At 50.4% G+C, this 25,543-nt stretch overlaps 1 protein-coding gene across 10 annotated transcripts in view; it reads left to right on the forward strand.

Annotated features, from left to right (window-relative positions):
• RGS3 (regulator of G protein signaling 3) overlaps positions 1–25,543 on the forward strand; it is a 49,362-nt gene that overhangs the window by 1,405 nt on the left and 22,414 nt on the right. For 2 of the 10 annotated variants that reach the window (XM_085521556.1, XM_015878622.3), the window contains exons 2-17: positions 1,959–2,101; positions 4,620–4,670; positions 5,397–5,455; positions 6,024–6,118; positions 6,959–7,027; positions 7,314–7,374; positions 7,877–7,997; positions 8,336–8,403; positions 11,937–12,018; positions 12,302–12,407; positions 12,653–12,992; positions 13,434–13,473; positions 15,733–15,923; positions 17,073–17,156; positions 20,722–20,833; positions 24,820–24,860. In XM_085521556.1, the coding sequence (XP_085377682.1) occupies positions 1,990–2,101; positions 4,620–4,670; positions 5,397–5,455; positions 6,024–6,118; positions 6,959–7,027; positions 7,314–7,374; positions 7,877–7,997; positions 8,336–8,403; positions 11,937–12,018; positions 12,302–12,407; positions 12,653–12,992; positions 13,434–13,473; positions 15,733–15,923; positions 17,073–17,156; positions 20,722–20,833; positions 24,820–24,860 (1,632 nt within the window). In that variant the 5' untranslated portion in view covers positions 1,959–1,989. Of the gene's footprint in view, positions 1–1,958; positions 2,102–2,798; positions 3,013–4,619; positions 4,671–5,396; positions 5,456–6,023; positions 6,119–6,958; positions 7,028–7,313; positions 7,375–7,876; positions 7,998–8,335; positions 8,404–9,853; positions 10,023–11,936; positions 12,019–12,301; positions 12,408–12,652; positions 12,993–13,433; positions 13,474–15,732; positions 15,924–17,072; positions 17,157–20,721; positions 20,834–24,819; positions 24,861–25,543 lie in introns of those variants that run through there. The other 8 variants (XM_085521557.1, XM_015878624.3, XM_085521558.1 and 5 more) reach the window with 7 other exon arrangements.

Below are 25,543 nucleotides of genomic sequence, written 5' to 3' on the forward strand. Positions count from 1 at the left end.
AGCCATCAGAAGTTGATCTCTGTTTTGCCAGAAGGCGAGGTTATTTCCTATATGCATAACCTAAGAACAAAGCAAGGCAAACTTGTGTTATTGTGCAGTGGGGGTGGGCTGGAATAGAAGCAGAGATGATGTTGGTCCAGAGCCAGGGACAGACAAAGCTCCTCTGCTCCCAAATAAAGGCCAGGGAGTAATGCCAAGCTGTATTCTCAGCCCTTGCAGGCTTGTGAGCCCATTCACACCTCTTCTTCCACATCAGTTCTACCAGGGTCCACCGTAAACCACTTCTCAGAGCAAGTTATGAGTGAGCACAAGTCAGGGAGGTCTGCAAGGTGCTCAGTGCCAGAGTCGAGGGCAGGTCCTGTTGGCTTTATTAGTGCTGGCTTGAAAAACAGGAAGAGTGTGAATGTTCACAGAGCTGAAAGCAGGACACAGCTCGAATCAGAGTCACTTCAGTGATGCGGGATGTTGTCACAGGAGCGTGTTTTCACTGGCTTAGGTTTGTTTTAGAGACTGTTCCTGGCTGCTCTGTGTGCTTTATTTCTTTGTTTTGTATTTTTGGAAGAAAATAAGATAGCATTGCTTTTATTTCCCTCCCCCTCAAATGGTATCTTCTAAATTGTTAAGTATTATTAAGTTTTTATCCTGAAACTTAATTCTAATGTCTGGAATAGTCCCTTTCCCCCCAAAGATACATCCCCCTAGAGAACAAATAGCCACTGCAAGGAGCCTGGTTCCCAGCTCAGCACACAGCATGCAGATGTCTCTTGCCCAATTGTCTCCTGACCTCAAGTCTGGTGAGGTTAAATTATCTCTGATGAAGGTCTAACAATTCAGTTGTTCTGTCTTTAAGATCTCTCTCGGATCCTCTTTCACCATAAACTAATTCAGTAGGTTTGACTACAAAAAACTGCCATCCAAAAATTCTACTGATTGAGTACATGTCCCTGTCTGCCCAAAGAAAGACACTTGGACAAATTACGTGTTCAGGTTAAGGAGCTATTTTCAGCTGTGTGCACCAATTATTACGTTAATGCTAACTTTGTTAATTCACTTTGGAACGTTAATTCACTTTACTTTTGAAAAGGAAACCTGTAGGGTAACCTCTGATTTGCCTTTCAGACTGTTTGCCTGCATTTGTTTCGCTATGAATCTCGCTTCTGTTTGCGTTGCAGCTCAGATAGACCTATTTTTCCAGGGCCAAACTGGTGTGGCAGCAGAAAGTGATGCCCAGTTGCATGGGGTCAGCTCAGCCATTCGGTGTGAGCATGGTTTCAGTCCGCACACAGCTCAGCTCATGTGACGGGTGATAACTTTTTAAGCCTGTTCAACTTAATGCTTTGCTCCATGTGACGCCCCTGCAGAAGGGTTTCAGACATAGGCCCTAAACAATCCCATTGCTGAGAAGTGCTGAGGTTTTGTGTCTGCCCTTAATGGCAGACTCTGCTAATCCCAGAAACAGCCTTTCTGTTCCTAAAAATCTGTTGCCTGGGGAGGCGGGTAGTTCTCCCCAATGTGATTTAGCTGCTTGATTTTCAAAGCCAGCTGTAACCTTGGAGGTTTTCTGTGTGCCTGTGGTACCCTTTAGCCTCTCAAAGCTGTCTAAGCACGTGTTTGGATTTGAATACCCAGCCAAAGGCAGAGCCCGGTGCTGGCAAACTGAAATCTGTGACGGAGAACAGTGTTAAACTTTAAAAGAAAGCCATTAACTCCCCAAGCCAAGCAGCTGAGTGTGCAGTTTGCTGGAAACTCTGGTAGAAAAGCAGGTGAAGGTCAGACTCCAGGGGTTTGAATGTTAGGAGGGAAGGAGCTGCTAAAGTGCCTTTGGGAGCCTGTAGGGAGCGGAGCCACAGCATTCATCACAGCTCCCACCTTTTCCCCGTGCACATTCTTGACTTCCAAGTGCTGAAGCCCTGCTTTCTTCGGACATTTCCACTCCTTTTTCTCCCCTTATTTTACAGTAGTACCAAGCAGCTGAATCACAGCCCTCGGATGTGGGGGCTGCCAGAGGTGCAATGCAGGGCAGTGCGAGCCTGCTGCCAGAGCCAGGGAGCAATGCTGGGCAGGAGGAGGAAGATCAGTCCTGCACGAGTGAAGGGGAAAGGTAAGGGATGGGACAAAGGGAACAGCAGGTGGGCTTGGCCCTGACCAGCTTGTCTTTTTTGGTCACTTCTGAGCTGATAAAAGTGGCCAAACATTGAAAGGGAGCACAAGACAGGGACACGTGTACATGTGTGCTGTTCTGTGCTGCTGGAAATGTCTCTGGGGCACTTTGCAGTCAGTGTGTGTTGATAGAAAGATGATTCTTGCAGTTGCTTTGTATTTTTTTCTCACTTTCTGTGACTGGTGAGCTGCAGCACAGCGCCTGGAGCTGCTGGGTGCTCTGCTGGCTGCACTGCTGGCTGCACTGCTGGGTGCACTGCTGGGTGCTCTGCTGGGTGCACTGCTGGGTGCTCTGCTGGGTGCACTGCTGGCTGCACTGCTGGGTGCACTGCTGGGTGCTCTGCTGGGTGCACTGCTGGATGCACTGCTGCACTGCTGGGTGCACTGCTGGATGCACTGCTGGGTGCTCTGCTGGCTGTTCTGCTGGGTGCACTGCTGGATGCACTGCTGGGTGCTCTGCTGGCTGTTCTGCTGGGTGCACTTCTGGCTGCACTGCTGGCTGCACTGCTGCACTGCTGGGTGCTCTGCTGGGTGCACTGCTGCACTGCTGGGTGCGCTGCGGGCTGGGCCCTGTTTGCTCAGACAGGTGCGGCCTCCATTCAAATCCTGGGATCCAATGGGAGCCGCGCTGTGCAAACGCAGCGGTTGAAGCGTGTCCCTTGGAAACGCCACTGCTGAGCAGCCCGTCCGTCCGGGCTGCAATTCATTCAGCTTCCCTTGTCCTGACGGGGAGGGCTGCAATTGCTGCTAATTAGAGCTGTCCTGCCATGGAGCCCGGCAATGTGCACAGGGTCTCGCTCTGCACCCGCCGGGCTGAGCCCCTGGGAGCTTCCTTCTGCCTCACCACCTTCGGTAAGCCATGAGCTTGGGTGATCCTTATATGGATCCCTTTCAATTTGGGATATCCTATAGTCTTGGCAGCCCACTTGTTTTCACGGGCCCACCATCCGTGGGGAGATGTCGCTGGGCATACGAGCTGCCCCCCCTCCCCACGCACTACAAGGCACAAAGGCTTCCTTTCTCCTCCCCAGCATCCATTCATTACCGGGCTGACTCCTGGTCATGCTTGGTTAGATGGGCATTTTGTGCTGTAGTGACTGTTAAATGCTAATAGAGGAGCAGCAAGTTGGTTCCCACGGGGCCAGAGACCTGCAGATTGCAGAGGGTTCAGTCTTGGCTCTGAAGGCTTTGGTGGCTCGAGATTCTCAGTGTCATAAATTGGTGTGAGATTAAAAAGATGCATCCATTTACCCACCTGGAGGAAGGCCTGAATTGTCTTTCTTGCCTTAGATTCACATGTGTATGTACACAAGTGCACATGGCTGAGCACTCAAGCACATGAGTTGGAGAGAGATCTGACAGTGTTCTGTCAATGGTGGTTTTTGTTGAGTAGAAGGTGAGGTGTGAGTTCAGTGAATTGTTTCAGGTTAAACCCTTGAGATATCCCCACCCCTGCAAAAGCAAGATCTTGGGTGCGTCTATGACCGAATGAAATGCTGTTTTGTAATTGAAATGATGTTTATATGTGCATGAGTGATGTTTACCAGTTAGTTTGTTGTTTCTTTGAATGCCAGGAAAAGAGTGTAAATGGGCTGTTTTGCTTTGGACTGAAGAAGATGTTTTGCCAGTGATATTTTCCATCTGTTTGACTTTTGGTTTTGAGTTGATTCGGAACAATTATGTGAATGTGAGACCCCCTAAACTCTGCACATCACATCCAGGCTGGCAGCAGCTCCCTGGGGTGTTGTTCATTGGGAATCTCACATTCCACACCTCATTGTGTGAGATTTTGTGCCAGTCCGAGCACTGGAGCTGGATTTCAGGGTTAATGTGGAGTTGCTCATGCATGGGAATGGGAGAATCACTTTGCTGGCATGGCAAAGCCTCAACCCCATACTCTGTGACTGCTTGGAGTTCAATGCTGGGAATCAGCTGCCTGCAGACAGGTCTGGGCAGTGCCAACAATCACAAATTGCAGCTCCAGATAAGCAGTGGGAGCCTGGGGTTCTGACATGGGAGTTTTGAAAGGCAGCAGAAGCTTCAGGTTGGGTTTATAGACATGTAAGAACTGGGTTTTATTCTTGGCTCTGCCATCATCTGTGTGCACGGTGGGCAGTGGGTGATGTGGTGTTCAGCTGTGGGTGCTGTACCTGTGTCTTTGGGATGCTCCTCTGTGTGTATTTTGGAAAGAATGCGCCCATCTTGTCTCTGCAGGAAGCTGTCTGGATTCAGAGGCCAGTGTGGGTCCCCCAGGGTTTCAGCTGATGCTGTCCTAGGCACACAAGTGTGAGTCTGGATCTGCCTGTGGGGCTCATCCTGGGAGCGGTTCCCAGCAGGATGCTCAGGTTGAGCCACATCACCCTGGTCTGAACCCCGCAGAGCTCTGGTCTGGTGCTGTGAACACTGGTGACAGCATGAGGGTCCTACCTCCTCATTCTCTCTCCTCTCTTTTCTCCCAGGTCAGCTGAAGCTGTCTATCGAGATGCGGGACCGCTCCCTGATGCTGCATGGTGAGCATTGATTGCCCTACGGTGTGTGGAGAGGTGGCCCCAGAGCCATGGGCACATTCCATATGTACAGCACTGCCATTCCCTCCTCCAGATCCAGGGGACAGCATTGTGGTGGCTGTTGGGAGCAGCTCCATCAGTAGAGCAGTGCTTTGGTTTAGTGCTGTAGAGGCCCTATCTCGTGCACCACAGTTTCTGTCAGGGTGACCTCCCTTGTTATGGCCATGCATCCTGCTCTGACAAAGGCAGAGGCACTGCTGCCTTTCTCTACATGTTAGGAGTGAACTCGGTCTCACTCTGGCAGCCCGTCCTGCATTATCTGGGCTCTGCAAAACAGATATTGCCTCCAGCTCCCACTTAGGAAGCACAGTGTCCCCTGTTGTTAGCACTGGGACGAAGCTGGGACCCTGTTAGCGGGGCTGCTATCAGGATGTGGCCGTGGATATTTTACTTGATGATACATTTGGCTCCAGGGCTGAGAGCACAGTGCAGAGGCAAGTCAAGCAGATGAAATGCTGTTTGCCATCTGAGCGCTGCATTGCATCTGCTGCCAACCTCACCCACAAATTCCAGAATTTGTAACAGGGTTGTTGTAAAGACAAAATATGGCAGAACCCCTCCCCTGTTTAAGGCTGAGCTTCTAGGGAGGTGTGCGGGGTCCTGCAGGGAGGGAGGTGCAGAGTTGCTTTGCTGACGCTCTGGGGCCTGACTGCTTTGTTTCCTTTCTAGTCATGGAAGCAAAAGGTCTGATGGGGACAGAGCACCGGCCGTGCAACTCCTATGTGAAGGTGGGTTCTTCCTGCTCTGTTGGGGCTTTGGTGTTGACTCTTCTAAGCATGATCCCTTCTGTTTCCTTCTTGGGCTCCTCTACCCTACCCTGGCTGAGCAGCATGTGGGGAGGTTGCTGGTCTCATGGCTGGGATGATGGCTTTGTTGATATGATGCCTGCACAGAGCCAGAAGAGCAAAGGAGAACTGCTGAGATGGGCTATGAGAGGCATTCAGGGGTGAGAGCAGCCCACTGGGCAACCAAAGGAGCAGTGCCCTGGCTGTCCTGTGGTGTGTGCAGTGCAACGAGCATCTCCTCAGCGAACAGGCTGCAAGTCAGAGACTGACCAGCACCATTTTCATGCACCAGTCCCTGATATTGTGCTTTTTTCCTTCCACCACCCTCTAAGGAGTTTTGTAACGTGGCTGTTTGACATACATAATGTAAAGTGATCTAAGCTACCTGTGAGCATGGGCTCAGCCAGACCTTTGAGGCTCAGCCACCTGTAACAGTGGCTGTGCTGCTCTCCTGTACTGGTGCTGAGTGTTACTTTGAGATGGCTGATGAGCTGCTTGCTTCCCCATGCAGATGTCAATTGTGCCAGATGCCGACTGGAAGTGCAGACAGAAAACAAAGACTGTGCCAGACAGCAAAAACCCAGTCTTCCACGAGCACTTTGTCTTGTGAGTACAATGGAGCAGGGATGGCTACGGCTCATCCCCCAGCTCCCACAGAGCAGTGGGGAAACAGTTGTTGTTGTCCTGGGGCACCCTCTGGAAGCTGAGATGATGTGTTTGCTTTTACATTATGATCCGTAATAAACATGCATCACGCATGAACTGCTCTGCTGCTGAGATGAAGAGTGACAGGCATTATTCTGCTGTTTTTTATAGCTGAAATGTCTTGAACTTTTGGGCAGAGCTCATAAAGCTGTCAGCACACGATGTGGCAGTGGTGTTCCCGCATAGTTGGACACTCTTGCTGGGCAGGAGTTGAGAAATCACACTCAATTTCCTTGCGCTTGCAGTAGTGTTGGCACCGGTATGGAGGAGAAAGGTAAAAGGATTTCCGGTTGATCCAGCATGTCTCTGCATGGGAAAGGAGCTCTATGGCATGGAATATTTCAGTACAGCTCCTCACTGCTAGCAAACATGTCTGTCAGGCCTCCATCTTCATGTAATATTTAATCTGGGTCAGAATGTTTGCTTCATAGCTTGCACAATTCCTTATTCCTTGTATTTGTCTATTGATTTTGGATGTTGTCCTTTTGCATGATACCTCCTTAAAGCATTGGGGCAGTGTTGTCAGCACCTGGAGCACTAGGGGAATTCACATCCCTGTGCTGCAGTTTGTCAGGAATGAGTACATCAGTGCAGCAGTGCCTTGATGGAGGAACACCAGCTGGGGTGATGCTGCAGGGCCTGTGCAGGGAGTGGAGAATACCTGGTATCAAGGAGGTGTGGGTCCCTGTGCTGGGCTCTGCTGGGCAGAATGCTCATGGGCTCCCCTTCTGCTTCTTGCAGCCTAGTACAAGAGGAGGATGAGCAGAAACGTCTCCTGGTCACTGTCTGGAATCAAGAGAGAGATTGCAGGTATGGGGCTTCTACATTGCATTTTGATCTTTTTAGGACAGAGCTGTCACTGCAGTACATCTGCCCTCTGCTCTGGCCACGCCATGTGAGCTCCTTGAGAGCAGGACCTGACAACAAGTCTGCTGCGCATGGGGAATTCAGGCTGCTCTACATGCAGACTGCTGGAGAGGAGACACGGCCCTTGACATCCTCTGTCTACTATGCTGCTGCTTGGTGGCAATGGTGGCAATGGTCCTTGGGGGAGGTTCCAGGTATTGCTCACTGATGGTCTCTGACTCTCTTGCAGGCAGAGCAAACTGATTGGGTGCATGAGCTTTGGTGTGAAGTCCCTCCTGACCCTGGACAAGGTACCTCCATCTGGAGTGCTGTGTGTGGGAGTGGGTTGAGCAGGTGGATGCAGTGCACCTTCAGGGCAGGAGCAAGGAGCAGCTGGCTATTTGCATCAAGGGGTAAAAGGACTTTGAAGTTGTATATATAGGGAGAAATATAGAAAATATAGGGGTGTTCACATCTGAGAATGTTCCCGGTAGCAGCGGTGCTGCAAGGTGCCTCTGTGCCACGCTGTGTCCCAGCTGCTGCAGGTCTGTCCCTGCTGCTGCCCCGGCCTGGCTGCTGCTGGGTAATACAGCTCTCACATCGCTGGCTTTGCCTTTCTAAAGGAGGCTGCAAAGCTGCCGCTGTGAATGACGTCTGCTGATCCACTGACACATTGAAAGCTTCCATCTTAGCCATTGGCAGTTATGGAGATTTTATCCCTGGACAGCCCAGAGCAGGTGCTGACACATCAGACAGAGTTAAATGGGATGGAGTACCTGCCCCTACACTGAGAGCTTCTTTCCCCCCATGCAGGAGATCAGTGGCTGGTATTACCTCCTTGGGGAGGATCTGGGCAGGACCAAGCACTTGAAGGTGGCTGCACGGCGGCTGAAGAAGATCAGAGGTGCGTCACCCTCCAGAACAGCCTGCGAAGGTTGGCATGGTGTGGGAGGGGTGCTAAACTCATGTCTATTCCTGCTGTGGTGTGGTGCAGCCACCAGCCCTAAGGAGTCTGTGTCTTCACATTAGATGCTATGGTCAGTGGGCGTCCTGGGAGGATGTGTTGGGGGACAGCAGGGTGAGGGAGTAATGTCCCCCCAGATGTGCAGCCCTCCTCACAGCTGTCATCATGTGGGGCAGCCCCAGCCCAGAGATGATGTTCCCTAACACATAATGATGTTATTTATGGTGTGTGGATGTGGTGGTGGGGGAGAGCTGCTGTCAGGAGCTGTGTGCTGTTGGATTGATGTGCCTTCTTTCTTTTTCCTTAAGAACCAGTACTGGGAGGTCAGAGTGCAGCGTGTGAGGGCCAGGACATCGCAAACATGAGGCAGCTGAAGGTGGGTACAACTGGGATCTGTCCTGCCAGCAGTGTATGAGCTGGGGGCTGGAAGCAGCACAGCCTGTGTGCAGGGGTTTAGATGAGCAGGAGGGACAGAGTGTTAGTGAGGATGATGCTGAGATGGGAGCTGTGTCAGTTTTCCTATTGACTCCATGGCTTTACAGTCAATTAATGTTCCCAACCCAAGGAGGCAATGGGTGTAGTAATCCCACGCTCGATACCTGTTGCTGAATAGGGATCTCCTGTTTGTCCAGGACAGAGACCAAGTACCTGCCATTGAGTGGGAGTGGTGGGAACAAGGAGCAATGGGCTGGAGTTGGCTGCCTGCCTGCAGTGCAGCATCTGTCCCTGGCCGGCTTCACGTCGCCGTGCACGGGTGCGTCTGCTCCCCTCCTCCTGCTGGGGCCATTTGCTCTGGGAAGGGAAAGGCTCTTGGTGGAGCCTCAGTGATTTATAGGAGAGGCAAAGATGGGAAATGAGAATGCAAACACATGGCCTGCATCGGAAATAGGGCTCGGCTTTCCCTGTGATTTATCTGTGCTGGATTCCGCTTTGCTGCTTCCCTCAGCTGCGTTTTCAGTTATTTGTTTTAAAGCGTAGGACTGAGCAAGACAAACAAAGCCAGCGCCCCTCTCCTCCCTTCCTCTCCAGCAGTGCTGCTGACTGGAACCATGGTGCCTGGGGGGAGGTGGATCTCCCCATGCAGACCTGGCAGTGCCGACGTGCCAGGAGCAGCTCCACCGGCCTTGCAAGGTGCCGGCTCATGGGGAGCACTGAAGCTCCTCTTCCTCTTCCCTTGCCCTGCAAGGGGTGCCCCGTGTTTGGCTTTCTTCGAGCTTCTCCTTTCCATCTCCATGTCAGGAGCTTTCTCCAAGAAGCCTTGCTGCAGAGTGCAGAGCTGCCCAGTGCTGCTCCTTGCGCTGGGAGTTTGTCTTTAATTCTGAGATGATACCATGGGTACAGTTCAGCTGACCTCTGATCCCACCCTGTGAGCACAAAGCATGGGGACGTGCTCTTCCTTTGGCTCTGTGCTTACAGAAACTACTTTTTTTTTTAATTATAATGAAAAAAAAGCCACTCTCTGTTGTCCTCTCCAAGTGTAAGCAGTGCAAACCATCCCTTCAATGAAGTCGGGCTCGTGCAGTCAGTGCCTGTGAAACGCCGCTCAGACATCCTCCGAGTGTTTGTGAGAACGTGGCAATAACAAAGCGCTCCGTGCGGCTGGAGAATGCCACGGGAACAAAAGCCACATCAACAGAGCAGGGAGCAGGGAATACTAAAGAGTTGACAGGAATTTTAATATAAAACTCTCTCTCTTCCTTGTCACTTGGGCTTTTCAGGAAGCCCTCTGGCTTATCGTAAAGCGGCATACAGTGCAGACAGGGGCCGGGAAGGTGAAAGGTGGCTTCCTGCCATTCTTCTCTGGAGCTGGGTTCCCATGGGCGGTCATGCCAGTTTGACTGGGGTTTGTTCCTCGCTGGTGCAAGACGAGGAGATCGGGAGCACGGCTGCTTCGGGACGCTGCGTTTTCATGGGCTGACGGCGAGGTTTGGGGCTGCAGCCATGAACCGCTTCAATGGACTCTGCAAGGTGTGCTCGGAGCGGAGATACCGGCAGGTCTGTGCCCCCCATCCCGTGGGTCTCTGTGTGGCTGCTTGTCCATGGACTTTCTCCCTCTTGTCGGGCTGTGAGTGCTCTGCTGATCTGTTTGTCAATGGTGATGTTAGGAATAGAAGGAAAGTGCCTTCACGTGGGTTTCTGACCTCTTGCTGCACGATGCTGCAGTGAGGATGGAGGAAGGAGGCTTCTTGCTGCGTAACTTAGGGTGCAGCTCAGCAGCTGGCTGTGAAAGTGCTCAGCTGAAGGATATTTCTGTTTACTGCACATAGCTGCAGGGTCAGCGCTCTGCCAGGTGGCTGCGATCTCTTTTGAAGTTGTTTGAACAGAAATGTGTATGGGAATGAAGTGTTACTTGATGCTGGCCACAACCAAAGTTGAGCAAGGCTGTGTTGTGCGTGAGCCACCACGGGCTCTCAGGTGCTCTCTGTGTGCAGCTCTAATTCAGGTGCTGTCTGTGTGCAGCTCTGGTGGGAGTTTTGCTGGTGCTGGTTTTGGTGTCCTGCGCTTTGGAATAGTTTTTCCCCTGTGGTCTGTGTTGGGACTCTCAGCTCTTGGTCAGCATTTTTCTGTGCTGCTGTGTTTATCTTGTATGGCTGCAGTGAGGGTTGCAGGGAGAATTAGCTTAATTAAAAATGCCTGCTGCTTGTTAGGGCTGTAGTGACTGTCTCATGCAGGCGTGCTCCTCTGCTGTGCAAAGCAGAGGCGATGGTGACTTGTCCTACATCTCCTCAATTCTCTATTTCGGCAATTTCTGCTGCACCTTCCAACAAAGTTATGAGCACAGTGAGCCTGTGCCCGCTGTGGGCTGGAGCCTTGTACCATCATCACTCATCTTCCAGCTTCCATCAGATGCTCATATTTGTTAGTTCTGTGCTGAGTGGCAAAAATGGATGGTGAGCTCACTGCTAATCCCACAGTGGTGGGAGCTGAGGAAAGCAAAGCATTGGCAGTGGGAAACACAGAGTCTTGTTCCCTGTGTGAGAATACAATAACCTCCAGAGACAAAAATATATCCAGGAAAGCTCTTTGGGTTTGCCCTCCTGCTGTAAAGGAGTGTGGAAGTTCTTGGCTGCTTCAGCTGGATTCTCCTCTCTATTTAGTCTCAAAATAGCTCAGGTCACACATGTCAGATTTTTTTGTTTTCTCTGTCAGTAAAACAGGAATTCTGACAAATGTCTTGAGGATAATCAGGGATTTGCAGGAACCGTCGTGCTGAGCTGCTGCTGGAAGCCAACATCTAAAAAAGAGAATTATTCATAATCTAATTGTTTCTAGAATCAGGAGGAGAAATGATCCTAGATCAACACAGCATCCATCCTATTCAAGCTCATCAAGAGAAACATCCCCCATCTAACGGGGTGATGCACAGAGCCCACCCCAGCTGGTGCCTGGCAGGCTGAGTGTGCTGGTTCTCACAGCTCCCCCTGGAGCAGAGGAGTGCTGCTATTTCTGTATTGCCCCACTGGGGAGGAAATGTTGAAGTGACTTGCATGGAGAAGCTGTGCTAGAAGTAAGCATCAGAGCCAAGTTGCCAGGTTTTCCTTTCTAGTGTCTTGATAGACTTTTCCGTATGCTTGCAGGAGTCATGAACAAGGACTTACATGTGCTAAGTAAGTGCTCACCCTGCGTCATTCATCTCTGCTGATCTTGGGCTTGATGTCACATAGTTTTTCAGTGCACTTTTCATTCTCTTGGCTGCAGAACAGGAGAGACCTGTTGTCAGTGGGGCTCACGGAGTGACAGTGTTCGTTGGGACAATTCCTCTGGGCTCTGCAGCTGCTTTTGGAAATGCTGTGTACCTGCATTTCTAAAGGATGTGGGGTAGCATGTGGGTGAAACAAGGGATGCTCACTGACCGCATGCAGTGGGTGCTTTCCTATTGTAAAGGGTGACCCTGCTGTCTCTTTTCAGATTACGATCCCTCGAGGAAGTGATGGGTTTGGCTTCACGATCTGCTGTGACTCCCCAGTCCGTGTGCAGGCAGTGGACTCTGGTAAGAGATCAGCTTGATTTTATCCCTCTGGATGAACTCTCTTTTGCATCTTAAGTGGACAGAGGCTGCTGCGTTATTATTTTAGTGTTGTATTCAAGACTCAAAAATATATTATCCTTAAAGTGAAAAAGAACCTTAGCTCTGTTAGGGGAAACAGTTGAGTTTTGGGTGAGGAAGTGGTATAAGCTGTGAAGCTCTGCTATATGGGTGTCCCGTCAGCCCTGGTATTCTCAGCTCTGTGTCCAGCAGATGACTGACACTCACCCATCCCTTCTCTCCATAGGTGGCCCTGCAGAAAAGGCTGGTCTGCAGCAGCTTGACACAGTGCTGCAGCTGAACGAGCGGCCCGTGGAGCACTGGAAGTGTGTGGAGCTGGCACATGAAATCCGGTGAGCATTCACCCAAAGCATCAGTGCAAGGGTATGGGGGGAGCAACCTGATGGAGCCCGGGGCAGGACAATAGGAACTTTGGGTGACTGCAGAAAGGGAAGGGTTTGGGGAATGAGGGAAGCTGGCAAAGAAGTCTTTGGAGGGGGAAGAAGAAAGGATGCAGGGACTGGGAAGGAAGGGCTGGTGGCTGTCTGAATGGCTCAGTGTCCACCGCTCTGGCTCTGAATTGCCCCATCTCTTCCAGGAACTGTCCCACAGAGATCATCCTCCTGGTCTGGAGGCTTGTCCCACAGGTCAAGTCTGGACCTGAGGGCATGATTCGCCGCTCGTCCTGCAAGTCTGCCTACGACCTGCAGTCCCCTCCCAACAAGAGGGAGAAAAACAGCACTGCACCCCTGCGGCCTGAGCAGCGTCGAAGCTGCCACATCCTGTATGATGGCAGTGATGGGCTAATGCTGAATGGCTGGGAGAGGTACACGGAGATTGGCAAGAGGGGCCAGAACACCATGCCTCCTCTGTCCCATGTGCCCTCTGCTGCTGACCAGAACTATATCATCCTTGCGCCTGTGAACCCAGGGAGTCAGGTAGGGCTGCCTCCATCCCCACACTCATGTCACTGCATGAGGTGATGGCTGTGCTTGCTGCTTTCTGACTTGACGCAGGCTTCAGACTTCTCAGGCATCATCTCCAAATGTTTGCCAGAGCACATGTTGGGTTTCTGAGCTGGAGCTGTGTCCCGGGATGGCCTTTATTTCTGAACCATTTGCAACATGGCTGCAAAGCCATGGTGAATGAGCTGCTGCCTCCTCCCAGGGCTCATGCAGAGGGTGGGAGAATGGAAAGTGTTTCCACCATGCAGGTTGCAGCACAAACTATTTCTCTCACATTCGGATAGTGATAGGGCAGAGATGATTTTCACCTCTAGATTTGCTGAGTTTGGCATGCTGAAATTTACTGTTTGTTTTTGTGAAGTCTGCCTTGAGCCTCCCTCAGGTGGTTGTTCCTTTCTGGGTTGTGTCTTGCAGCTGCTGAGGCCTGTGTACCAGGAGAATGATGCTACTGAGGGTAAGTTGCTGATGTGGTGAAAACATTACTCTGAGCACCTGGCAGAGCCAGACCCAGTCCATTCAGTGCCAGCAATCTTTGCTCCTAGCCCTACAACCAAGTCCCTCATGTTCTGAGGACAGTGGCCCTTGGCAGTGTCACCTTCCCCCTTTCTGGATCAAACATAAAAGCAGAGGTTAACATGAGGTCTTACTGAGAGATGATGGGGCTTATGCAGGTGATGAACACCTCACATGAAAGAAGGTGATAGAGGAATAAAAGGAAAAGCAAACTCTGCATGGTCCAGACAGATTGTATCTGTCCTGTGTTGGACTGTCTCTCATGCTTTGATTTTTATCTGGCAGCACAACCACGAGAAAGGGGAAAGAGAACATACCAGAATTATTGCTCTTAGAGGTAGAAACAACACTCTAGGTCACGAGAACCTCCACCCCCCCATCCCAAATGCAGGCAATGAGAGCAAACAGCGGGGCCAAGTTGCCAGCAGAGTATGGTCTGACTCTGCTGGCATTTATCTGAAAGTAAACATGCTGCTTCCTAATACTTAATGGAACATGTAATGTTGGGTAGGTTCATGTGTTTGCTTTGGATCAGACCCTATCTGCTCTGCTCTGTGTTCAGAAGTGTTTTGGCCCATTCTGCTCAGGAAGTTATGGGTATTTGTTGTGGTGCAAAGGCAGAAAGCACCTCACTGAAAGCTGCTATGGTAGGAACAGAAGGACATGAGGCTGGAGGAGGGATGCTTATGGCAGCTGAGCTGGGGTATCCCTCTAGCATGGCCCTGAGACATTGCTGTGGGTGAGGGTCCTGGACAGGAGGGAGAAGATACTGCAGTATTTCATTGGAGTGTGGATGTTTGGTCAGGGAGACATCCAGTTTCCACTGGAGTTTTTTCCTGTGAGCTTTAAGACAGCACAGGTGACTTGAGCGTGCTAAGTGACAAAACACTGGTGGACGCTTTCTGGATGTATTCAGAGGTAGTGAGCAGAGGGCTTAGAAGCTCTAACAGCAACCAATACTAGCAGGAATCAAGGATAATCCATAATGCTTTTGATCAGAGAACTGTCTGGGACCAGTGTGACATACCACCCAGTGCCAGCTGGCTTTGAGCAGTGCAGTCTGGCGGGCACGAGGTGGCTGCCATTGGCTTGCTGGGAGAAGTGGAAGCTGTGTTTGCCCAGCTGAGGCTGTGTCACACCACTTCTGTATAATCCCTCCTTTGAATGGAGATAACAGCTCTTTGCAGTGGAGTGGGACAGAGTGAAAAGCCAGTCAGGCTGCTCAGACTTCCTCCAGCACTGAAATGTGATGCTGAGAACTGTGGAGGATGATATGCCAGCCTCATGCCTAGTGAGGTCATCCTTTGTAAATCCCCCTCCATGGCTGAGTAACCGTCACTCCCTGGAGGCAATTTGGAAGGACATGGGTAGATCCCATGCTCATGAGTGTTGTTTATCTCTTTTGTTCTTTTCTCCAATCTAAATGCCTTCTGAAAGCTGTGATTAAAAGCACCAGCTGCTCCCCATGATATTACATTCCTGCACTTCACAAACTCCTGTGCCCTCAGTTGAGTACAGGCAGGAGCTCTGTGGGTAAAAATGTCCCAGGGTTTAAATTTCCAGTGTTTCACTTCCACCGTGAATTAGTCATGGATGGTTTTCCCCACCTGGGAAGGAATTGGCCATGGTTTGGTGGTGTGGGCAGCAGTTTCCTGTTGGAGGGGAGATCCTCCTTGATGCTTGTTTGATTTGAGGAAAAGCTATTAAGGTGCTTAGGGTTCTGTGTTTCTTATTTTGTACGCTCAGTGCCGAAAAAAGAGAGGTGCATGTGATCACACCACATCTCTTTCTCTGAAGTACTGCACTGTACTCATAAATTGTGCAGAACACTGTGCACACCCAAACACAGGAAGGCGTGCTGGCCTGCAGTGGGGCCGGCTGTGTCCTTGGGGCTTTGTCTGTCTGTCTTGCTGATGTCCTGGGCCCAGCAAGAAAGTAGCTCTTAATTGTGCAGAAGCATCAAGGGGCATCTCATTTTGCATTAGGAGAGATGAAGTCAGTGCCGTTATTTCATGAATCCCCAAGAGACCTTGAGATCAGAGTGATAAATGTTGCTGCAGCTCCAGGCTCCAGCTATTCCTCTTGGGCTCTTTGTGCCCTCCTCCAGCCTGTGAGGGCAGGAGCTGAGGTGGCAGTGTGCAGAAGCTCTGCGGGAGTGCTCCTAATTCTCTCTGTATTGCTGCTTCCTCTCTTGGTCCAGGAAATGGATGCAAAGGGAAATCACACACGGGGTCTGGGAGAAAATCCAGGCTGATGAAGACTGTGCAGACGATGAAGAACTATGGGAACTACCAGAACTGCACTATAGTGAGGCCACACATCCCGCATTCCAGCTATGGCACATATGTGACACTGGCTCCCAAAGTGCTGGTGTTCCCCGTCTTCGTGCAGGTAAGTGGTTGCAGGTGATGTAGTATGGATCTGATGCACATCACAGAGCTTGCTGCCATCTCTTGGGTCCGTGCTGCCATTCCAGCTGGTTGCCTTTCCCAGAGTGGGAGCTCAGCCTGAGTTTTCTTCCCTGGGTCTGGCTGGACTCAATTCCAGGTGCTTTCTTTAAGGGAGTTGTGTTCTGTCCAAGCTGTGCTTTGTTGGATTTTCCCCTTCCAGCTTTCCAGTCTGGCTCTTGGGTGCTTGCTTGAATCAGGAGAAGATATCCCAGTTTCCAGGCTTTGGCAATCAGCTTTTTATAACTGCAGATCAGTGTGGGTTCTTCATGCTGTTAATCAGTGTGTGGACAAAGATTTTGTAATCTGCTTGGTGGCCTGCACTAGATTTATTGACAAGGATGCAGAGAGGAGCGTCTTGACAGAGGATATTCTCACTTCCCACTTACACAAACGATTTTCTTAAAATTACACCCTATTTTGGTGTCTTCCATTTTCTTCCTTCATAGGACCAGAACCCCAGCAGGTCTGATCTGACTCTGTAAATCTGAGTGTGTTACTGATGGATACAGCATCTCTGAAGCTGTGGGAAGCTGTCAGCCCTCCTGTTAGCAGCTCAGGCTGTTTCATGTAGGCTCAAACCTGTGATGTCTGTTGTCTGTAACTCTGGCCAAGGCCAGGGAGCTGCACATTAGTTGCTGACTGGAGAGCAGAATGTGACATGAGGAAGGACAGAAGCCTTAAATTTGCCTAAACTTGCTGTGAAAATAATCCACAGAACCATACAGCAAATTTTCTGTCCGAGGGATGTGAGAACGGGCTGCAGTTGTGGTTGTGCTTCCTGCTGCACAGCACCCATAGCCTGCATGGTGCAGAGCAGTTGACATACCTAGAAGCAAACAGCTGGTTATTGTCTTTTTATAGATGAGCCTGAGGTAGGTGTTAAATGGAAGGTTTTCTTTTCTGCTGCGTAGCTGGACTGCAGACTTCTGTATTTCTGAGTGCAGCGTAGGGTGATTTCTCCCTGGATGAGTTACAGCCTAAAGTGAAGACAAAGTAGGTTTGGTGGGCGGAAAGTTTTTCTGGCAAACCACACTTCCAGTGGAAGGTTTGACTGTTTCTTTTTTTTTCTTTCTTTCCATTTCAAATGTAGCCCTTAGATCTTTGTAACCCAGCCCGGACTCTGCTTCTGTCAGAGGAGCTGCTTCTTCACGAGAGCAGAAGCAGGACTATCCAGGTAAGGCTATTTCTGTGTTGCCTGAGCTTTCTGAATTTGCTTTTCTGCAGACTCATATGGTAGACTGAGAAGGGGGATGCGCTACTATGCTGAACTTTTGTTAGTATGATAGTTGGAAAGAATTTGCAGTCAGTTTATGTTGGGATAAACTAAGTGTCAGTGCTTTATTTTATTTTTATTTGGTTTTTTTTGTTGGAAATCAACTTTTTTCTTCATGCTTATGAAGGAGAAAATGCACACGACAATTCGTCTGAATGAGGGAAGTTAGGAATATTTTGTGCTGGTATAGAGATCTAGCCATAGAATGCATTATGGGCTTTAGCTCCTGAGAGTCCTGTCCAAAATCCTCTCTACTGTGTTATTTCAGCTTCTTTTCTGCAGTGCAGGGGGTTGATTAGGGGACCTTAGCAAGTCTCTTGCTGAATGGTGACAGTGCCTGTTGGGGCAGTGTCAGTGAATCTCACAGCTGTACAGAACACAGGTTTTGAATTTAGTTGGACTGAACAACGTGTCATCCTCACAGAGCCACGGAGGAACTTTCATTTGGGTAATTTAGTTTCTGTGTAATGCTTTCTGGGTGGCTGACAGCAGAATCCCAGAGACGTATCGTGTTGCTGGCTTGTAGAAAGCTGTTCAGGACTGTGCTAAAGGACTTTCCTTGCTCTCTCTCTGGCTTTCAGCATGTAATTAATCCCTTATTTTGTCTTATTTCTTTTTTTCTGCTTGAGTACATGAGAAATTGCGTCACTCATCAGGAAATTTGTCGATAAAACTCCTCCCCTGCCCGTCCTGCTGCTCATCAGGGTCTTCAGGGTGCATGCATGAATGAAAACATAAATAAAACACATGGCTGTGTAGCACAGTGGTGCTGTGATAGTTGGAAATGTGGTGGCCTGCTTGTGTCCAGGATTCTCCTCCTCTATGGGTTTGTGTTCCTTACTTTCAGGTCAGCTGCAGAGGTTTGTAAAAGCGGCCAGATGTAAACTATGTCTGAGTAACTGATGCCATTTTTAGTCTGGGTGAAGCATGTTTGTATGTACAAGGATGTTTGAAGGCAGATGAAGCAGAGTCTCAGGATGATCATGTTTGGAGGAGGTGTGCTGCTCTGTTGCCAAATGGCCTCATTAACTCTTTTGGAGACTGAGCTGTGGAGGGGGTTAGGAGGATGCCTCAGGGAAAGGGCTCTCTGTTTGCTAATGATGCCCTGAGGGTGAGTGTGCAGCTGGGAAGAGGATTTCCCAGTTGGAGCTGCTGCCAGGGAAGGACAGTATGCTGTACAGTGGTCAGCACTAGACAGCCTCTGAGAATGATGGTGCCTTGAGGCTGTTATAGTTCTGCATGCCTGGCAGAGGGACAAGGAGAGAGGCTGTGACTAAGCACAGTGAAATAAACAGAAGCACTGAATGGGAACAAGCATGTGGCAGACTGCTTTGGGAGGCAGGAGCCTTTCTCTTAGTGTGAACCCAGGTGTGGTGCTGAGCCTGGTATTGCCAGGAGCCAACAGCAACACCAGGACATCAGCCACATTCCTGGGGAATAGCTGCCTCCTGTCTGCAGTGTGTCACAGCTTCACTGCAGGCTTTGCAGAGCTTTGGGGAATTGGTGTGTGCTTCTCTGGAGAGCCAGAGGCCTGCTTTCTCCTGTGGAGCAAGGATGTCTGCTTTAGTCCTGACAGGCTGTGGATGAACTGAGGCCAGCAGGACCCCAGGTGGCCTGGCCACAGTGGAATTTCCCTGGTGCAGAAGGGCTCTTACTTCTCTTTTCACTGGACTTGAGCTTACTCCCACTCCTCCCTTCTCTGCTGTCTTGTTTCTGATGAGTCCTTTCTTCCTTGCTCACTGCTTTTCCCTTGCAGCCTCTCAAATGGAAGTCCTACACTTTGCAGGACTGCTTTCTGCATCTCATTCTGCTTTGCCCCAGTGGCTGAAGAGAGGACAGCCCAGGTGCAGGGACTAGAAATTGAGATGCTGTGTCATTCTTACTGTTTAAACCAGAATCTTTACCCCTTGTAATGCATCCTTGTCACTGAGCAAACCCTCTCCCATCTCCTGAAGGACACAACCTATCTCTCTGGAGGCGTTCCAGCATCTGTCCTTTCTCTGACCTTACCTCTGGGGCAATCCTTATTCAGGCCTTAATCACATCCTGTCTAGACTTTGTTGCGATTCTCATTTTTATGATCTTCTGAAATCCCTCCAACCTGCAGAGTGCCAGAGGAGCCAGCACCACACAGACAATGATGTGCAAGGTGTTGGATGCTGGCTTTCTCCTTCTTGGTGTTTCTGTATTGCACATGGAGGCAATTTTCCCTGAGGAACCTTCACGAAGTACATCACTTTCGAGCCCTTCTCAGCTCTCTGCTTTGCCATCCTGGCAGGTCTGTTGGTCAGGGCAGCCCTCCCTTGAACCGTGGGGAACAGGGACTGGTCTGCCTATGGTCTTCTGTCCCAAGTGCTGCATACTAATTCTTGGCACTCTGGGTCTTGTCTGGATCTGCCAGCTCCCAGTTTCAGTGGGTGGCTGTGTTTGGCCTAACAGTGGGTTAACTAAACCCGTACTTTCTGGCACAGATGTTTCATGATCTGTTTTTAGACAGTTTCATTTGGGTGAGAAACCAGAAACTTGCACTTACCTCCTACCTCTACCACACTAGTTCCTCTCACTCTGTCCTTTCTTTTTTACTGCCTCTTTATATTCTCATCTCAGTCATTTTTGAATCAGGTGGTGTCATTTCCTCATCTGCAGAGCCACTGTTTATGCTGATGCTTGAGTGTGGGTGTGCGACCCTTTGGGTCCTTTGATTCCAGTTAACCAGGGTGAGGTTCCAGGTTGACAGCTGAAGACCACTTCTTCAGTAAGGTGATGGCTCTGACAAATGCCAGCATTCTGAGCTTGTGGCAGCTTGATTATTTTTGTTCCTGGGCTCCTAATCCCATGGTCTGTGCAAAAACCAAGTGAATGACTGCCATTGTGAAGCTGCAGCCCAGAAAGTTGTGACTTTGGAGCATGTGATCAGGGCAGCAGCAAATACAACCATGTGGGTGTTCACACTCTGCTTGTGGGGAGCTATGTTATTTGTGAGCCCCCGTCAAATGTAGAGGGGGAAGGTAAACAGAGCACATGAAGAGTGAAAACAGTGAGAAGCTCCTTCCGGAGCATGTTGAGGAGGATCACGTTTGCTTTTAGGCTGCAGTTTCTGCAGTGTTTTCTGCTGAGATTAGTTGGCAACTCGTTCCCTCCTCTTACTCCCCTGATTTGTAACTTATGTAAATGGGAAGTGACACGAGGGAGCAGAGAGGGTGTGTTTGTGTGATGCTGCACTGTCGGGCAGGTTTACCCCTCCTGTCATGGGACTGTACAAGCCTTGGGAGCTGGCTACCAAGTGCTGGGACCTGCCTGGGGCTTGCTGGGGGCACCCTGTGGCATGCAGCACCCTTAGGGCAGGTGCCTGGGTTGCTGCTCGTGGCTAGTGCATCTCTCTGGCATGCAGGATCTTTTCCAAGGCATCGAGTGCCAGGAGATGGTTTCCTCATAACCTCTCCTTTGCTGCTTTTCTGTTATCCAGGTGACTCTCTTCATCTACTCTGACCTGCTGCTCTTCACCAAGGAGGATGAGCCTGGACGCTGCAATGTACTGAGGAACCCTCTCTACCTGCAGAGTGTCAAGCTCCAGGAGGGTGAGTGTCTGCTGCAGTGGTTGGGGGTGTTTGGGGTGTTTTCTGGGCTCATGGTTAAAGATCTCTGGACAGCAGGATAGCACGCCACTGTCCCATTGCTTCCAGTTTGCAACAGTGCTGGCTCACACATGCTGCCAACATCCCTGTGCTGGATTGTAGGTCCAGCACCACCCTTCCCAGCCCAGCATTAACCCAGGAGCAGCTCTGTCCCCTAGTGTGGCCTGGTAGCACCTTGCAGGCCTGTCTCAGGGATTTGGGGCTGTGCTGCCCAGGGTTCTGCTCTGCTGGGCTGTTCCTCTTGCTGCTGTCACCCAGCCTGCAAAGGGAAGTGAAGTTTTGAGGTTCACCCCTACAGTGCCTTGAGAGAACTCAGAGGAGCTGAGCCCTACTGACCTTTACTTCACCGCTTCTTCCTTCAGCCGCCCACGGCTTCTCTCATGAGCATCCCTCCCCCATGAGCACACGTTGGTGAAGAAACAGTAAACCCTGACCTTTGGTGGGAGGCTGTGGGCTGCATGTAGCTGGTTTTGCCTTGGTTGAGCTTTCACACCCAGCTGAGGGTTCTTAGGGCAAAGGAATGGCTTGAATTAAGTTATTTTGAGTTCTGAGGCTGTACAAAGGATGACCTCAGCTACCTAGGGTCAAAAGAGGAATGAACAAATTGCTCTGCCACATCCTATTTCCTACAGTGGAGCCACTTCTTGGCCCCATTCCAGTCCCACCACATTCCTTCTTTGGTGCAGTGGCTGTTTGGCCATGGGCTCGCTCTTCGTACAGCTGCCTGACTCCATCAGCACAGTGCTGGGCTCGACTGCCCCTCAAGCCCAGGCAGTATGGCTGGGGTCTCTGCAAGGAAAACCATGATTGGATGAGAGGAAGAACTTTTCTGTAACCAGAGTGGTCAAATCCTGAGTTTTACAAAAATGCTGCAGAACCTCCAGCCTTGGAGATGTTCAGGATTCAAATGGACACAGTACTGAGCACCATGACCTGGGTTCTTTGGGCAGGGACATGGAATAGAGATGTCCAGAGGCTCCTTCTACCCTTACCCTGTTACTGTGTGAGCTGGCATCTCACTGCAGTCCTGTGGCTCTGATCAAGAGATATTAACCCACAGCTTGGCTGCTGTTCCCTAAGGAATAGTTTTCAGGATCATTTTGTGACTCTCCATGATTTTCCTCAGTGAAGCAAATAGTTCTGGCTAGGAGCTGTGACTGTCTGCATGCCCCACAACATATAAGCCTCTGTGCTGGGGATCTGCAGTGACACAGTGGACAGCCCATCTCCTATTACCCATTTCCAACAACTTTTCTATCCCCAGATTCATTTGCTAACGTATTTGGCGGGGGAAATGAGGGGAAAAAGGGACACGGAGAGTTCAGGCTGTTTAGAAAAGCCCTTGAGCTTCATTGAGATTTGTTGAGTTTGTTCTCAGCACTGCTTATGAACAAGGAAAGAACAAAAGAAATTGTTCCTCGCAGAAGTGCTTGTTGGTCAGCATCTGCTCCAGTGCACGTGTGGTTCCTGGCTGTTCTCAAAGCTGCTGCACTGCTTTGAAGAAAGGGAAACTTTCTTCCCCAGTGTTTGCAGCTCTGCACACTGAGGTGTGTTTGCAGGTTGGCTAAAGAGCGTGCCTTCTAACCTCCAGCTGATCGGTTGGGTTCTCTGCTGCTTATTTCCTTGTTACCATAATGAATTGGCTAGATCACATCTGGAGTAGCTCAGTGAGCCTCTCAGGGGATGTTTGCCTGTGCCACACCAGACCATCCCCCTTGCACCAGGAATCCAGCACAGTCAGTTCTGAGGCAGGTTTGGGTAGGGCTGCTTCAAGGCGGGTGGAACGAGCAAAGAGATGTCTGTCCCTTTTGGCAGGAGTTTTCTGTTGGTCTCCTCGTAACTGAATGGCACATTAATAGGAACAGGCGTATTGCTGAGTATAACAATTGAGACATCTCCGGTACACTGAAGACCATTGTGATGTTTCCTGTTTCTGCCTCTTGCTTCACTGTGCGAAAGCAAATCAGTATAATCTGCTTTACAATGCTCTGTCTTCCTGCTTTAGAAGCTGAGCATGGCTGATGAGCACCACACCGGCCAATGTTTCCAGTGTGATGGGGCCGGCTTCCTCACTAGATGCGGTGGGAATTTCCATGCTAACACTGCTGCCTTGCTGTGGTCTCAGCCCCTGGGTGGGTGTGCTTGGCTTGAGGACAGGGAGGAGAGATCCCATGCAGCAGCCTGAGTGAGGACCCCGCCTATGAGCCTCATCCTTAGGCTGGATGCTGCTGCTTTGCTGTCTCCTACGTCCCAGTGCACTCTGTCCTGCAGCAAACAGCTTTAAGATATACAGAGGCCCAGACTCTGATTTTCAGGGCTTTTGTCTGCAAGCTTCTCTTTGGGCTTTGGATGTAGTGCTGTCCTCACTGAGCAGGCTGGGGAGCAGGGTGCCCTTGCTGTGGCTATTGTCAGTGTCCTCTAGGCTGTGCAAGGACACAGTAGAAAGGAGCAGGACCGATTTTCCTACTTCTCGTATCTTTTTGACCCAACACCTGATGTGCACTGCAACCAGAGGGTACTTTACATGGGCTGCACGGGGCAGATGGGCAGAACAGTGCTGACAGCCACTGCTGTGCTGGGAGCTGTGTATCACCCACCCCTTGTGCCAGCGTGAGTGTGCAGGGCTTAGCTGGGGAGGGGGACATACTCCTAAAAAAGCCATGCACTCCTCTTGTGCTGAGTCTTCCCAGCCCAGCAATGGATCAGGTTACTGTGAGAGATAATCCAGTCCCTGTCATGATACATCAACATGAAACGAAAACATCTCAAAGTGAGTTTCCCCTCCTCCCCGCTTATTTTCTTTTAGCATATTTTTCTTTTGCCTGTGCAGGGACTCAGGTGGCCCTTTGGTGGGTCACGGCCCTTTGTTGATTGCTGTGCTGCGGCTGCTCTTCTCAGCAGTGGGGTACTTCCACCACCATGCAGAGCCTGCTCCCATTGCTTGCACAGCATGGGATGTTGAAATGAAGCAGAGCTCATGCTTCAAATAGGTTCTGCAGCCATGCCCAGACTGCAGGGCTGATCTCACGGCAGAGATAACATCGTTAAAGAGGTTATGAAAGCTGCTGCCCAGCAGTACTGCACGCTAGCAAGGACAAAGCCTTGGCAGGGCACAGTGGGGGCAGTGCAGCGGCACAGCCAGCTCTGGGTGTGGGATGCCTTGCTTTGGAGCTGGGGCGCCCTGTCCTGTGCTGGCTTTGTGTCCTCCTGCAAAGTGATGTGTGCTTGGAGCTTTCCTTGGGGCTGGGGTGCCTTGTGTCCTATTGGTGGGAAGCAAAGGCCAGGACAAGCCTTGGCACAGCCTTCCTGATGAGGAGCATCCAGCACTATCCCCCTTTCCAAAGCCCTGGGAGGGAGCTGGGGGAGCAGCCCCTAGCCCTGTGGTTTGGCTCCATCTACTTGGAGAAGCACCGACTCTACTCTTGGCAGTGATGGAGACTGGGACAAACAGCATCAGGCAGAGCTACGGCTGCCCTTTGCAATGGCTCAAGGGGGGAAGCTGGAAATGAGCAAGGATATAGGAATGGGAGCTGCTCTAGTGAGTCCTCCTGGGTACAAAGCATTTGTAGAGAGATCTGACCATGGTGCCCAGCTACCTGCAAAAGAATTGAGCTGCATGTGCTGTGGGAGATGAGGCAGGAGGGTCCATGTATGGCCTCTGACCAACTCAAACCTCTTCCCAAAAGGACTCACAGGAGAATCTGTGATAATGCAGTGAGTCCTTGCAATAAGCCATGTAAGTGCAGCCTGCGTGGCTCATAGCCCTGCAGATGCAGCATACATCACTCCCGGAGCGCAGCCTGGTACTGTGGGATGACAACAATAAATATTCATTAAAAGTTGTCTCTTAGCCAATTCCTCTGCCAGTGCCTCTGCTCACAGAAATGCAGTTGTAGCTTAATTTTAATCCTGATTTCTCTTCTTTGCAGGTTCAGAAGATCGGAAATTCTGCATCCTTTACCTTGCAGAGGTGAGTGTTGCTGGTTTCCAAATTAACTTTCCAGTGGGAGCGGGACACATACTAACAACTCTGCTTCTTTTTGCTGGAGCTGGTTGATTTTAACTTCCTTTATTATTAGTTTGTCAGAGGTCTGGAAAGGAAACATGACAGGCCTGGCCAGAATATATTACTAAGAAGCTGCTAAGAGGAATCTGAGCTGGGAGAGGATTGGTAGCCCCAAGACAGGCTTGCTTTTCCCTTCCCCTGTGGACCTTACTCACTGCTTCTCGCCTCCAGTTTCTCTGGAGTTCTTTCACCCAAGAGCTCCATGACAGCTGTTTTGACTTTATTTGTTAGGCATCTTCCTCTCCTTGTCTTCAAGCACCCAGCTTTGAAACCCTCACATAAAATAAGGAAGCCCAGTATAAGGGACACACAATCGTGGCTGAATGCTCGGAACAGATCTGGAATCATTCAAACGTTGCCGGTTACTTTTGTGTTGGGAAGCAGCCAAAGAGGCTGCAGAATTGGTTCTCAGTGCTGGTCCTCCCTGATCTCTGGGTGCTGCAGCTCATTCTCTTTATTTTTCTTTTCAGCTGACTTTAGTTTGTTCCTGGCTTCAAGGCCTTGTGTTTGCAGGGTGGAAATCTGGGTCTGGGAAAGATCCCCAGGGCTCTGAGGAGAAAGGCACACATTGCTCAGCGGCCACGCAA

Source organism: Coturnix japonica, chromosome 21, assembly GCF_054131305.1.
Source record: "Coturnix japonica strain WE chromosome 21, WE-NBRP24, whole genome shotgun sequence".
NCBI classification, from domain to species: Eukaryota; Metazoa; Chordata; class Aves; order Galliformes; family Phasianidae; genus Coturnix; species Coturnix japonica.